The following is a 14,674-nucleotide window of genomic DNA, read 5'->3' as shown; positions in this document are numbered from 1 at the left end:
ATCTGTTTGCTAATACTTTCGCTATTATCTTATAATCTGAGTTAAGTAGAGATATTGGTCTATATGATGCTGGTGTTAATGGATCCTTCCCCGGCTTTGGTATTACTGTAATTATTGCTGTCTTATTTACACGAATCTGGCAAGTTTTGTGTTTCTTCTACCTGGTTCATTACTCTTTAAACGTTTTATAAAAATCTATTGGGAATCCATCCTCTCCTGGTGTTTTATTGTTCGGCATCTTTTTTAATATATCCTGTACTTCCTCTATTTCAAATGGTTTTATTAGTTTGTTTTGATCCTCTTCTTGCAATTTCGGTAGTTAAATTTTAGCTAAAAACTCCTCTATTTTATCATCTTGCCCCTCATTCTCAGTTTGGTATAATTGTTCATAAAATTCCTTAAAGTTTTCATTAATCTCTGTTGGGTTATATGTAATTTGTTTGTCCTTTTCCCTTGATGCCAATACAGTTCTTTTAGCTTGTTCTGTTTTAGGTGCCAGGCTAATATTTTATGTGTTTTTTTTTCCCAGTTCATAATACTTTTGCTTTATTTTCATTATGTTCTTCTCACCTTATACGTTTGTAATGTTTCGTATTTTATTTTTTTTGTCCGCCAATTCTCTCTTTTTTGTTATATCATCACTTTTTACAAGTTCCTTTTCTGTACTTACTATCTCCCTTTCCAACTGCTCTATTTCCCGATTGTAATCCTTTTTCATCTTAGTCACATAACTTATTATCTGCCCTCTAATGAAGGCTTTCATTGCGTCCCATAATATAAATTTATCTTTCACTGATCCTGTGTTTATTTCAAAATATGTTTTAATTTGGTGTTCAATAAACTCCCTAAATTCCTGTCTTTTAAGTAGCATGGAGTTTAACCCTCCATCTATATGTTCTTGGTGGGATGTCCTCAAGTTCTATTGCTAATAATAGGGGTGAATGATCTGATAGTAATCTAGCTTTATATTCAGTTTTCCTAACTCTTCCTTGAATATGGGCCGACAACAAAAACATATCAATCCTTGAGTAAGTTTTGTGCCTACTCGAATAATATGAAGATTCCTTCTCTCTTGGGTGTTGCCTCCTCCATATATCCATAAGTTTCATTTCCTGCATTGATTTAACCATAAATTTGCCTATTTTATTCTTTTTACTTGTCTTTTGTCCAGTTTTATCTAACATTTGGTGCAAATTAAGTTTAAAATCCTCTCCTATCAATATATTTCCTTGTGTGTCTGCAATCTTAAAAAAAAATCCTGCATAAACTTTTGATCCTCCTCATTAGGTGCGTATATATTGAGCAAATTCCAAAATTCTGAGTATATCTGACACTTTATCATTTGCATACCTCCCTGCCAGATCTATTATTTCCTCCTCTATTTTGATTGGTACATTTTTATTAACTAGTATGGCTACACCTCTAGCTTTTGAATTATAGGATGCTGCTGTTACGTGTCCTACCCAGTCTCTCTTTAGTTTGTTATGTTCCGCTTCAGTTAGATGCATTTCCTGCACAAATGCTATATCTATTTTTTCCTTCTTCAATAAATTTAGTAGCCTCTTCCTTTTAATTTGGTTATGTATTCCATTAATGTTTGTAGTCATATAGTTCAACATGGCCATCTTATATCTTGCATACATCTCTCTTCCACCTCTTCACCACCTCCATCCCCCTTTTCCCCATTTTCATCTCTTAGTTTTCTCTTATTACACTTAATATACGACAACACATTTAAGACATAAAGTACCCCTGCAGTTCCCACATCCACTAATACCTTAACCCCAAAAGTTCCCCCCCCCCCATCTGAGTTGCCCCATACCCCTTGCTGGGCAACCACAACTCTCCTTTTCATTTGGGTTGCGATCTTGTTCACAGCGTCAACTGATTTTGCTGTGACAGTTATTCCCCCTCCACCCAGCCCTCTCCAGAAAACACTTTTCTTTAAAAACACATATAACAATGCTCTCTCTCTTCCCCCCCCCCCTTACTACCTTCCTTCCCTTCTGTTTTCCCTCTTTAGTTCTTTACATATACATCTTTATATATACTTTATCGCCGTTCTTCATTCTTGTTACATCTCTTCATCTCTTCTATTAGTATTAATTCAGAATCGGAGAGAGAAAGGTTATTGAATTATATGAAACAAACTAAAGTAGATGTAGCTTTTATACAAGAAACTCATTTAATAGAAATAGAACATATGAAACTAAAGAGAGATTGGGTAGGAGGGGTATTCGCTTCATCTACTTCTAAAGCTAGAGGAGTGGCGATATTAATAATTAAAAGTTTACCATTTGAAATACTGGATGTAGTGACTGATAAAGTGGGGAAGTATGCGATGATAAATTGCAAAATATATTCTGAATATTGGACCTTGATGAATATATATGCAACGAATGTAGATGATTATACAAGATTTTTTTATGTAGTTAGTTAAACATCCAATTAAATGTTGTGCCTTCACCAGACTAGGCTGTAAACTCTGGAATTTACTCTCTAAACCTCTAAAACTCTCCATCTCTCTCTTAATATTGCCTCTGTCTCCTGACCTAATGTTTTCTCATGTGACTTGTCATCATTTTTTTTTGTCTGATTCAGCTGCTAAGAGATGCCTTGGAACATTTTACTATGTTAAAGATAGAAGAGCAATTTGTTCTGCAACTGTTCCTTTGTCCGTACTTCCTTCATTGCCTTCAGCGCAACTGTGTTCCTCACGTCAATCACTTCCCCTGCTTGCAAATTCCTCTTTTTGAGCATTTCTTTATCCAGATTTCTTTACTAAATTTCTTCCGTCTCTCATTATAAAAGTAAGATCTCACTGGATGAAAGAATAATTGGTTCGAAAATTAGAACCATGACAGCTTTAATCAGGTTAGTTACTTAAAACTTTGGAGCATTTTTATTGGCACCACTGTTCCTGGGCTCAGGAATAGGAAAATTGTTTGATTCCTGCACCTCTACTGTTATATGATACCTGAGTATGAATAGTAATAAAAGTATAATCTTGTGGGAAGAACCAAGAATCTTAAATTCAATTGCAGATTACAAAATGTATATTGTTAAATAAACACAAATGTAATATGGCATCTCACTGAAGTCTACACAAGATTGCTGCAGCCTGCATCATTATTGCATTGCTCAACCTTACTACCTGGAGTTCATTTTGCTGCAAAATACAGCCTTATTGTGGCACCCATGTGAACATGGACTACAGCATTAACCTCTATCACATCCCTTTGGCAATGTCAAGCATGCAGCCTAGTTGTAATATGCCACCTGACTGTAAAGAGCGTTGATCAAACTGATAGTAGACAATCCTTTCTGCCACATCCAATTTTCAAGCATCCTAGCATCTTATTCTGATGCGTACCCTACTGCCCTCGATTTTAACCGTGGATTCTTATTTCAGTTTGCATTAACCAAGTGCATCTTAGGCTTCCTGTACACTGTCGAAGTTTACTGCAGTGGGAAATTTTGCTGTTTGGAATGTATCTCCTGACTATAGGGTCAACTGAGGAAAGGCTGAAATGTGCAAACTTACTACCATGTTTTCCGTTAAAGGGATGAGCACTACAACAATGTAGATCCTTGGATCAGTGTGTGCCTGATTTTTCTATAACCATACTATAATGACACACTTACTAATGTTGATACCTTATAATAGTGCACACCCTTGCAATCCTGTACCAGGGGTGACCAACCTTTTAATTTTTAATTTAGGCTTACAGCATGGTAACAGGCCATTTCAGCCCACGAGTCCATGTCATCCAATTAACCTACACCCCCAGTATGTACTCATGGGCCAAAATGGCCTGTCACCATCCTGAATGTCTAAATTAAAAATTAAAAGGTTGTTCACCCCTGCTGTATACCTTCCCTATATTGGTTACATCCTAGAGTGTGCAACCTTAGAATGGGAACGGATTGCGTTTTTATAGCATGTTTCATGATCTCATCATATGTAAAAGTGCTTTACAGTGGCAGTAGCAGTTTTGTAACGAGTCTGCAGCTGACGTGGACTTTTTACCCCCTCCATAAATCTTCGTCCGCGAAGCCAAGCCAAAGAAGAAGCAGTTTTGAAACGTGGTTATGGTTGTAATTGCATGGCAATCAATTTGAATCCAACATCCTCTTACAAATGTCCTTTTGCAAGATATTAAGGACTAGAAAACCTTCCAATTTATGATGTTGCTTGAGGAATAATTATTGATCAACATTCTGGTTTGAGTTCCCCTCTTCTTCATTATAAGAGCACGGAATCTTTATCACCCACAGGAGAACCGTGATTAAACATGGTGTTCCATCAGTACCTACGTGTTCAAGTCTCACATGAAGTATTGGAATTCATAATCTTCTGATCCAGAGGTGATCTTATTGGAGTGATGCCACTTAGTAACCTCCCAAACTGCTCAAACCGACTGTAGTGTGCCATTTTTGTGTCAACCTACTGGAACATGCTCTCTTGTTGCTGTAGGAGCATGTTTTTAGGAGGAATATATACCGGTAGTGGAATGATGAATTTTGGAAGTGCACAAGGGATCAGAAATGGATGAAGGTGGAGTTGTAGGTTTGCAGGAGGTGACAACGATGAATGAAATTTGAAAACCAGCATGAGAAATTTAATATCAAGGCATTGCTGGATTGGGAAGGAATAAAAGACACTAAATGCAGAGCTGATTACATTACGGCAGCTGATTTTTGAATGCATTTTGTTTCACTGATGGCATAATTTCTTACAGGAGCTAACTGAAGCCTAAGTATTGACCACTTGCCAACTCTCCCTCCACAGATGCTGAGGCTCCCTGCGGTCTCCTACCACCAACCCTGCTGCAACCTTTCCCTACTACCCTTGTAGCAATTAATTTTGTAATGATCAACTATGAGTACTTAAAGATTGGTACCACACCACTTAGCTGCAAGCCAACTTTGTGTTCACGTCAGCTGTCTGCTACACACTAGCTGCAGCTCAGGAAACCACCAGAGCCATGAACTTCCTTAAAATGGTTCCACCAAAATTTACACAATCCTAAGAAGTAGTTGAAATTTAAATGGTTAAATTCCACCATTAAAATTATAGAATTTCCTACTCGCCCCCATTTCTAACCATAAGTGTTTGGGAATTGGAAATTGGCTTGCTAAAATACATTGGCACAGTTTTTTCTATCACTGTGGTTGCATCTGCAGTCCATTTGTGGTTAAGTATACCCTGGAGGAAGGAACTGCCTTTTTCTAATCATCAATGACGCTTGGTTACACTACCCTATTTTGAAGTTTTTTGAAACCCAATACGGCAGTTATCATAAAGGTACTCAACACTAACCATGCATGTGTCCCCTCTGGTTCCCCCTGCACACACAGGGGATTTGGGTGCCCATCTGGAATGTAAAGTGCATGGTCAGTGGAAAGTTCCAGTTTAAAGTAGCACTGGATTTAAAGTTGTTTTGATTTTCATTTCTTCGTAACTCACAATGGCAGAAATTTCTGGATCCATTCTACCAGGTGATCTCAATCCTCAGGTATGGACTTCTACTATTTAAGATGTTACAAACTTATTGAGCTGACACTCTTGCTATGGTTTCCATGTAAACTTAGATGATAGGTTGTAATACTGTGGGTTGCGTTCTATCTCTGATTAGGTTGTGTTTTTGCTAACTCTATTTATTCCGGCACCTCTTGTTAGATGAGGCTTTAATCAGGCTGCCTGCTTCAGGAGTTCAGGTCTGAATTGGATAAGCATAGTTATCCAGGTATCCCCGCAGCCTTCCTCCCTCAGCTAGTCTGGAGGTGTCCATACCCCAGGCCGCAGATGTTGGTGGGTGGGCTGCCTCACTCTGGTGGGTGGATAGGAGGAGTGGGGATGATGGGGAAGGAATAGGAAAGGCAATAGGAGTTTGAAGGCAAAATGATAGAGGGGAAAGGAGAGGGCGTGAAAAGGATAAGGGAAGGGATTCAGCAAAGAGACTGGAGGGGGATGAATGGAAGAGTGTGATTAGGTTGAAAGGAGAAACAAAGACTGCAGATGCTGGAATCTTGAGCAAACAATGTGTTGCTGGAGGAACTCAGCAGATCAGACTGCTCCTTAGGTAGAAGGGGGTCAATAAATATTTTGGGGGTCTGGACCATTTGTCAAGACTATGATTTTTGGTTAGAAACTGATTAGGCATTTGTGTCTGCACGAGTGTGCATGTCCATCCAGAAAATCCTGGTCTCCAATTGCCCTGGTCTTCCTCAGCATAGGGTTGACATCGTGGTCTGGCAAGTCTGCCTGGTGGCTGGAGTGAAATAACTGCCAGTACCTCTTCCATCCTATTCATTGAGGGACTGCTAAGAAAATAGAAGAAAGTCACTAAGCAACAGACTAATTGACAATCTCACTTTTTTTTTAGAAACTTGCTATGCTATTTGGGTTCGTGATAGCCATCTCCAAATTTTGAATGTTTCTCCAAAAAGAAAGGTGTTTCCTGCATTTTCAAATCAGGCTGAATTTCCCCTCATAATTGCTGCTGGAAGTACAAGAAACATCATGACTGCAAGTTGCTAATTAGCCTCTTTCACATCTACCTGAGAGGATAGACAGGAACTTGGTTTATAAACCTGCACCTCCATACCTACTGGTATCCCATTGCTCTGCACTGCAGTGTAAACTGAGTGTTTGGAACTTTTGGCATGGGAGCCCTGAACCTTTGTGAGATGAGAAATGGCAGGAGAAATTTTAATCCATTACAATGATGAGCAAGATAAATAACTAATTAGGTTATTCCAGACCCTAGCTCTCAGTTTGAAGCCTTTTACAGGACTGTGTTTGGTCCTTTATCAATTTCTGAAGATTTCTGCCTCCCCAATCCTTTTGGCCAGTGAAATCCAACCTCACTATTCTCTGCATGACAACCCCCCCCACCCCCCAATCCTTCTGCTATCATGTCCCTGAACTCAGTGCTAAAGGAAAAAAGGTCCTTGCTATTCATGCAGAACCACAGAATGGTTGCAGCAGGTGAAGGAAGCCATTTGGCCCATTGTGTTCATGCTAGCTAGTCCACTCCCCCACCCTTGCCCTCTATACCAGCAAATTCTTACCTGTCCAGCTCCCTTTCAAATGCTGCAATGCAATGTGCTAACATCACAGCCACTAGGAATTCAAGACTGATTGCAAGAATGAAGAAATGACTTCATTTAGTTATTTTGGCAATCATTTCCATTTTAGGCCCTCTGATATTTGAGCCTTCCCCTAATGGGAGCAATTTCTCTCAACCTTGTCCATTAACACTTCTCACGATTTTAAATGTCCAGCTCCAAAGAGACTATTATTCCAGTATTCCTCATCCCCATAATTATTTTTGTAAACTTCTCTCTACCCTCTTCAAAGCCTTCACACCTTTCCTTAACTGTGATGCCCAGTACTTACAGATGTTTTTTAAAAATAAAATAATCCAGTTGGAGCCAAGCCATAAAAAGTCATCATGGTTTCCTTGTTCTTGTTCTCAGTAACTCTATAAATCCCAGGATTAAGCCTTCCTTGTATATTGTTGAACCCTATCACTATTCTTCTCACAGTGTTGTTTGGAAATTGGAACTCCAACTCCAAGTTATTCACACAGTATATAATTTTTAAAAAGTGGTCACAGCAGGATCCCCTGGGGAAATCCAGTGACTACTTCCCTCCAGTATGCAAACCAACTTTACTACTTCTGTTTCCTGCACTTAACCAATTTTCTCTCCATTCTGCCATATCCCCTTTTATAACTTAACTTTCAATCTTAATGATAAGCTTTTAAAGTCCGTAATTGACACATTGAGTGCATTTCTCGCTAACTTGCTCTTTATTTCTTCCAAAAAAATCTATATCGTGAGTTGGATATGATTTGCCTTTAACAAATCAATACTGACTTTATCTGATTCATCCAAAGCCCAAGTAACGGCTATTTCTGACCCTGATTGTGGTTGAAATAACTGGTGTCATCCCAAGTTTTTGCCCCCAAACCACTTTTTGAACAATCATGCAATGTTTTCAAGGCACCACCTTGAATCCAGAGATCATTTAGAACCCCAGTCATTCTTCTACCTTCTAGAATAGATTATAGTTTATGACATACCCCTTCTCTCCCTCTTCATGTGCTGATTGGATGTCTTTGATTCACTTTTTCTGCATGAATCATTAGTAACTCAGTATGTAAATGTGCTCTGCAGATCACATGCCCATGTCTACCAGTTGTTTCTCAAATCAGTGGATGCAGTTAACTTGGATTTTCAGAAGGCCTTTGACAAGGTGCCACACAAGAGGCTACTCAGCAAGATAAGGGCCCAAGGGATTACAGGAAAGATATTGTCAAGTCAAGTCCCCTTTATTTATCATTCATACATGATGCACTCCCAATGCATGGCACCAGTAACCTGTGGTTGGGATTTCTGTGATGGAAGATGGGTGAAGTGATGAGGTGGCTACTTACAGGCTGAGTGCTCTCATCCTGAGAAAAGACTCCATGGAATTCCTCCCCCACCCCAGCATGAGGTTTCAGGTTTGTGCGAGGCAGCATTAGAGCAACCCCAACCTCAGGTTACTGGTGCCTTGAATTGGGGCTGCGTCATTGTCCATCTTCAGCAACCCCAACGACAGGTTCCTGGTGCCCTGCATTGGGGGTGTGTTGTTATCATTGTTGTATCCTACACGCCTGTACTATATTTTGACAGAAAAAGAGGTCATAAATAGACAAGAATAGATACATAAATATTCACAGTAGATTTCAGATTTATTGTCAGAGAACATGCATGAGATCACCAACAACCCTGAGATTCTTTTCCTGTGGGCGAGGCACTTGGTAGTGCAAAAAAAACTGTACACAATGTACACATGTAAACAAACTGACTGCAATACAGAGAGGAAAAAAAATCAATAAAGTGGAAAGTAAGAGTCCTTTTTAATTTTGATATAAAGGTGTTTTCACTGAAATCTTTTCTTTTCCACCTATCTCATAATCAATTTTATTCCATATTTCAATTAAATGTTGCAATATTGGTGGGTTTCTACCAATTAACAATTTTGAATTCCATTTATAAATAAATTCCAACATAAATTTCTCAACAATTTTATCTATACTTGCCCAAATTGAAGATTTATTTAAATCTCCATTAATAAATTTCAAAAGTAAGAGCCCTTAAATGAGTCCCTGATTGTGTTTGTCGTTGAGGAGTCTGGTGGTGGAGGGGGTAACAGCTGTTCCTGAACCAGGTGGTACGAGTCTTCTGGCACTTAGACCTCTTTCCTGATAGTAGCAGCGTGAGCAGAGCATGTGCTGGGTGGTGTGGATTCTTGATGATACCAATGAGAAAGGAAATAAATAACTTGTTTTTAGTACTGTAAAGGTGCGATGGAATGGGATTTAAAGTAAGGTCAACAAAGCAGTGGGCGACAGTAGGTGCTTTTAAGCTGCAGCACCTGGGTAGCCCTCCTGGGACCCAGGTGCGATTAGTGGGGTAAAGGTGCTTCCAGCACCTTTTAAACTGTGGGGGGATGGACCCATTAAATTGCCAACCTGGCGATTTAAGGGGGATCCAACTCTTGTGATGATGTGGTAAGTGATGCAACATGCACTCAGGGGGACTATCAGTAAATCTCCCCTGGCCCCCCCCCACCAGCTGTCAGTTGCCCCCTGCGACAACCAACCCCTCCGCCCCTGCAGAAGCTGATCCCTCCGCCGCCACAGCAGCCGACCCCTCTACCTCCGCTGATCGTGGCACTGCTACGCCCCCCTCCGCCTCTCCACCCATGTCAGCAACCTCACCCCCCCAATTGCTGCCCCCCACCATGGCAGCGACCCCTCTCTCCCCCTCAGCCCGGGTTTCCCTGTGACGCCAGCATGCAAACACTGATGTCGCAGGAGTAACTGGGTTGGCCATTTTAATTTTCAAGCCGGCAGTGGACGCGACCTAGTTAAGTTTAACTGGGTTCCCTGACTACCTCCGAGGTAGGGCAGGGACCCTGTTGATTTAGGAGCCCGCTGACCGGGTCGGTCCTTTCAAGCTGCCTTGTGAGTGGGCCACTAACCAGGCAAATCCCATTTTACATGGCAGCTTGAAAGCACCTAATGAGTGAACTGCAGTGATCAGCAGAGAGAACCTCCCAGGACCCTCCCTCCTGTTCACTGTTGGAGTGCGATGCATCTCAATGCAATGACACTTGGGCCAGTCATCTGCACTAGACATTCTGCAGAACCAATCAGAACGTCAGCTGTGTTTCTTATGGTAATGAGCTCCATTAAAGCCCCACAGCAGTGAATCCAGTCACTTAGCACCAGGTCACCAGTGGAAAGAGCAGGATGCACATTTTCAATACAGTATATAATTTGCAACAGGGAACTGCTGCTAAAGAGTGGTAAAAGAGTCTAGATTTGAAAAGGCGCAGTAAAGCCTGATGCACTGCTTTGTCCTTTCCTCTGACTGGATATGTTATGTGGTGGGATAGCATGTCCAATACCTTGACAAAGGGCTCAGGCCCGAAATGTTGGGCAGCCTTTACTTGTATAGATGCTGTGTGACCTGCTGAGTTTCCCAGCACTTTTGTGTAGTGCACTACAATCCCAGTGTCTGCAAACTTTCCTGTTTAACAGCATGACCTGGGGAATATGACCTGGAGATGGAAGATGAAGTTCACAGTGAGTATCTCTCCCTTGTGTCCCCTTCTCTATGAGTAGTGAACAGCGGTAGAATTTCCTGCTGGCAGAATTTCTCAGCTGACTGAAAACTTGCTGAAATTTAACTTTATTTGTCACAAAATACCTGAGTACAGTGAGAAGGTTTTTTCTGTAAAGGGACTTACAGGGTATATTTAATGTTCCTACAGCCGTGTAAAGAACGCAATTTACGGAGTATAGGATTTCAGTGAAAATGAAGTACAATTAGTTTCAAGTAAGGCCAGCATTGTTATGGGGTTCATTCAGGAGCCTGTTGGTTGTGGGGAAAAAACTGTCTTTAAGCCTGTTAATACATGCTTTCATACTCTTAGCCTTCTCCCTAATGGAAGGGGGTAGAAGAGAGTGAGTCTAGACCAGTGGTTTTCAAACTTCCCCCCCACCCCCCAACTTACATTCCACCTTAAGTAATCCCTATGCCATTGGTGCCCTGTTAGTAAGGGAATGCTTAAGGTGGGATGTGGGTGGAAAGGAAAAGGTTTGAAAACCACTGTTTTAATCGTACCTAATTGACTCATTATATGCACAGAAAATGGGCCAGTGACACTTTTTCTCAAGTCAGTATTTCAGGAACAATTAATTCTCAACCTTCCTTTCCCACCTACATTCCACCTTAAGCCATAAGTGCTCTGTGATTAGCAAGAGATGGCTTAAGGTGGTATGTGGGTGGGAAGGGAAGGTTGAAAATCACTGCTCTAGACCTAATTGTTCTTGAAATACTTGACTTGAGAAAAATTGTCACTGGCCCATTTTCTGTGCATATAATGAGTCAATTAGGTACGATTAAAACAGTGGTTTTCAAACCTTTTCCTTTCCACCCACATCCCACCTTAAGCATTCCCTTACTAACAGGGCACAGATGGCATAGGGATTACATAAAGTGGAATGTGAGTTGGGGGGTGGGGGGGAGTTTGAAGGCCACGGTCTAGAGTATATGTCGGATTATTCATCATTACTGCAAATACTGGAGGCCAGGCAGCATCCATGGAGAGAAATGGTTAGTTGGTTCACTTCTCCCTGTGGATGCTGCCTCACCCCCTGAGTTCCTCCAGCAACTCATTGTTTGTTTAGTTACTGCAAAGCCTGACTATCAGACCTCTGGTTTATCAAAGGGGAGAGTAGAACGAAGAGGAGTGGCGATCAACTCTTTCATGCTAGAAGGAAAATAATTGTAGAGAGGTCATGATTTTGACTCCATCCCACCACTCCATGTGCAGACCAGAAGAATGGTGGTAGGACTGGTGCTGAATCCTGGCCAAAGTTACTGTAGTTTTCCTTGCCAGAGGTGCCGAATCAAAGAGAAATCAGTGAACTGAAGCCCTCTCTAACTCCCTTGGGTGGACATCATGATCTGTACTGCAAGAGAAGGTTCTTCCTGGTGCTGTGACCAACATTTTTCTTTCTCAATCACCATCATTCAAATGGATTGTCTTGTTATTACTTTGATGTCTGTGGGAAGGCAATGTGCAAATTGAGGTGGTGTGACCTGATCTACGTCACTTGGACAAAAGCACTGACCAGGTTTGTGTTGTCAAGTCACACAGCATGGAAAAAGGCCCTTCAACTCATTGAGTGTGTATAGCCTGTATCAAGAACCCATCAACACTTATCGTACACCAGAGTAATTCCAGAATGAAAAGGTTGTGTTATGAAGAGAGGTTGAGAAGCCTGGGAGTTTAGAAGGATGCGGGGTATCTTAGAGCAGTGGTTCTCAACCTTTTTCTTTCCACTCACATTCCACTTTAAGTAATCCCTATTCCATCAGTGCTCTGTGATTAGTAAGGGATTGCTTAAGATGGTATGTGGGTGGAAAGAAAATGTTTGAAAACCACTGTTTTAATCGTCCCTAATTGACTCGTTATGTGCACGGTTTCTTAACTCCAAAGGAAATGGGTCAATGGCAATTTTCTCAAGCAAAATATTTCAGTTACAATTGGGTCTAGAGCAGTGATTCTCAACCTTCCCATCCCACTCACGTGCTACCTTAAGCAATCCCTTACTAATCACAGAGCACTGATGGCATAGGGATTACTTAAAGTGGTATGTGAGTGGAAAGAAAAAGGTGGAGAAACCATTGGTTTAGAGTCATAAAATTGTGAAAGGAATAGATAAGATGGAAGTAGGGAGTTTGTTTCCACTGGCAGGAGAGACTAGAATTAGGGGATAAAGCTTCAAGATTTGGGGGAGTAAATTTAATACTGAGATGAGGATGAACTGCTTCTCACAGAGAGCAGTGAATCTGTGGAATTCTCTGTCCAAAGAAACAGTAGAGACTGCCTCATTTTTGAAGTGAAAATTAAGGGTCAGGGGTTTCAGGTGGGTAAGTAGAGCCGAGTCCATAGCCAGAACCATATTAAATTTGGTGCAGATTCAATGGGCCAGATGGCCGACCCAACTCCTATTTCTTATGTAAACCAATCCCAGTTTATTCTCCCCACATGCTCCTAAATTTTGCCACTGATCAGACATTCCAAGCAATTTACAAAGGCTAATTAATCTCAAACATCCACACCTTTGAAATATGAGAAAATCTCAGAATAACCAGGGAAGCCCATGCAGTCGCAAGGAGAATGTGCAAACTCAACGCAGGCAGTGTCTAAGGCTAGGATTGAACTGGGGTCGATGGACTGGTGGGGGAACAGCTCATAAAACATTTCAGTACATCAAGGAACATCTCTGGAAAGAGAAACAGACTTAAAGTTGAAACATGCTTTGAGGCATGGTAACTGCTGTTAACTGTGCAAGTCCTTTCTTTACAATTCACCTCAGTGCCAGAAAGAAGTGGGAGTGCAGTTGGTGGGGAAGAGTCAGCTGGGGCCTTGTCTGAGCTGGAATCTGATACCCACTGGGGGAAGATATGTACCAGATGACAGCAGGTCTGATCCCTGCTGTAACCATACTCGCTGGCCAGACTCAAACATGCAGACAGGAGGTGAAAAGTTAAGAAAATTTAATTTATGCATTGAATTGTTGCTGTCATGTAATATGGAGTATTTACATGGTCTATTGTTTTCTCACAGTAGTCTACTAAAAAAGAGAATTATTGAATCCTTCAGAGTCAGTGATCTTCGTAGTATTTCCAACCAAACACAATCCCTTTTGTAGATTCTCTTTTTGCTCGAGGTGCTTCACTGGCAATGATCTTCTTCCTTTAGACATGAGTCTCCATAGTCCATTAGGCAGACACAAAGCTTGTCTCCCAAGTCTGTATGATGGCGTTCACTACCGCTACTTTCTCCGAGAGCAGGCCACACTGCACAGATTGGATGATGTATGTAGGTCCTTAATGTTCTGTGTTTCATTAATCACTCCATACTCATTCAGCACAGATCAATGAAGAGCAATCTTACCACAAAGCGAGGCTCAGAGGTTTAACAAGAAGGTGTGGCAGGGTTAGCGGAGCAGTTAGTGCCACACTATTACAGGGCCAGCGACCCGGGTTCAAATCTGCTACTGACTATAAGGAGCTTGTATGCTCTCCCCGTGACTGCGTGGGTTTCCTTTGGGGGGGCTATGGTGTCCTCCAACATTCCAAAGATGTACAGGGTGTGGTGGTACTGTAGGGGGCAACCTCTGTACCTGCAGGAGTGTAAGGGGACAGGACAACACCTGGGCGGCTGCCAATCATTTGGCCTGAATGGATCAAGCCCCACCAAGTTGGGTGTCAATCACCCTCTGGGATACAAGTCTGCGCTGGCCTCCCGAGGCCTCACACTGAGTTGCTGCAGCCACAGCCAGCCTGGCTCTGTGGAAGTCTTTGTGGATTAAAGCCTGTTGTTCAGTCTTTACCTTGTGTGTGTCTAACAGCGCACCACACAGGGTTAGTAGGCCGATCGGCCATGGGGCTGGAAGGGTCTGTTACCATGCTGTATCTCTAAATTAAATTAACAATAAATGAGATGTTAGAAATTAGGCCACAAACATTCAGGAGGTCCATTTTACTTAAATGGAAAGATCCTAAACCACCTACCACCTTTCCCAACCTACTG

The 14,674-nt window shown here is 41.5% G+C and overlaps 1 protein-coding gene across 3 annotated transcripts in view; it reads left to right on the top strand.

Annotated features, from left to right (window-relative positions):
• The first annotated feature begins 5,242 nt into the window (after positions 1 to 5,242).
• Positions 5,243 to 14,674, top strand: part of LOC138736003 (cas scaffolding protein family member 4-like) — a 94,048-nt gene continuing 84,616 nt past the window's right edge. Inside the window, exon 1 of one of the 3 annotated variants that reach the window (XM_069884773.1) lies at positions 5,243 to 5,519. In XM_069884773.1, coding sequence (XP_069740874.1) covers positions 5,472 to 5,519 — 48 coding nt within the window. In that variant the 5' untranslated portion in view covers positions 5,243 to 5,471. Of the gene's footprint in view, positions 5,520 to 10,564; positions 10,650 to 14,674 lie in introns of those variants that run through there. The other 2 variants (XM_069884769.1, XM_069884771.1) reach the window with 2 other exon arrangements.

Source organism: Narcine bancroftii, chromosome 6 (genome assembly GCF_036971445.1).
Source record: "Narcine bancroftii isolate sNarBan1 chromosome 6, sNarBan1.hap1, whole genome shotgun sequence".
NCBI classification, from domain to species: domain Eukaryota; kingdom Metazoa; phylum Chordata; class Chondrichthyes; order Torpediniformes; family Narcinidae; genus Narcine; species Narcine bancroftii.
Note: the sequence above shows the minus strand (reverse complement) of the source record. Positions and strands in the feature narration are given on the sequence as shown.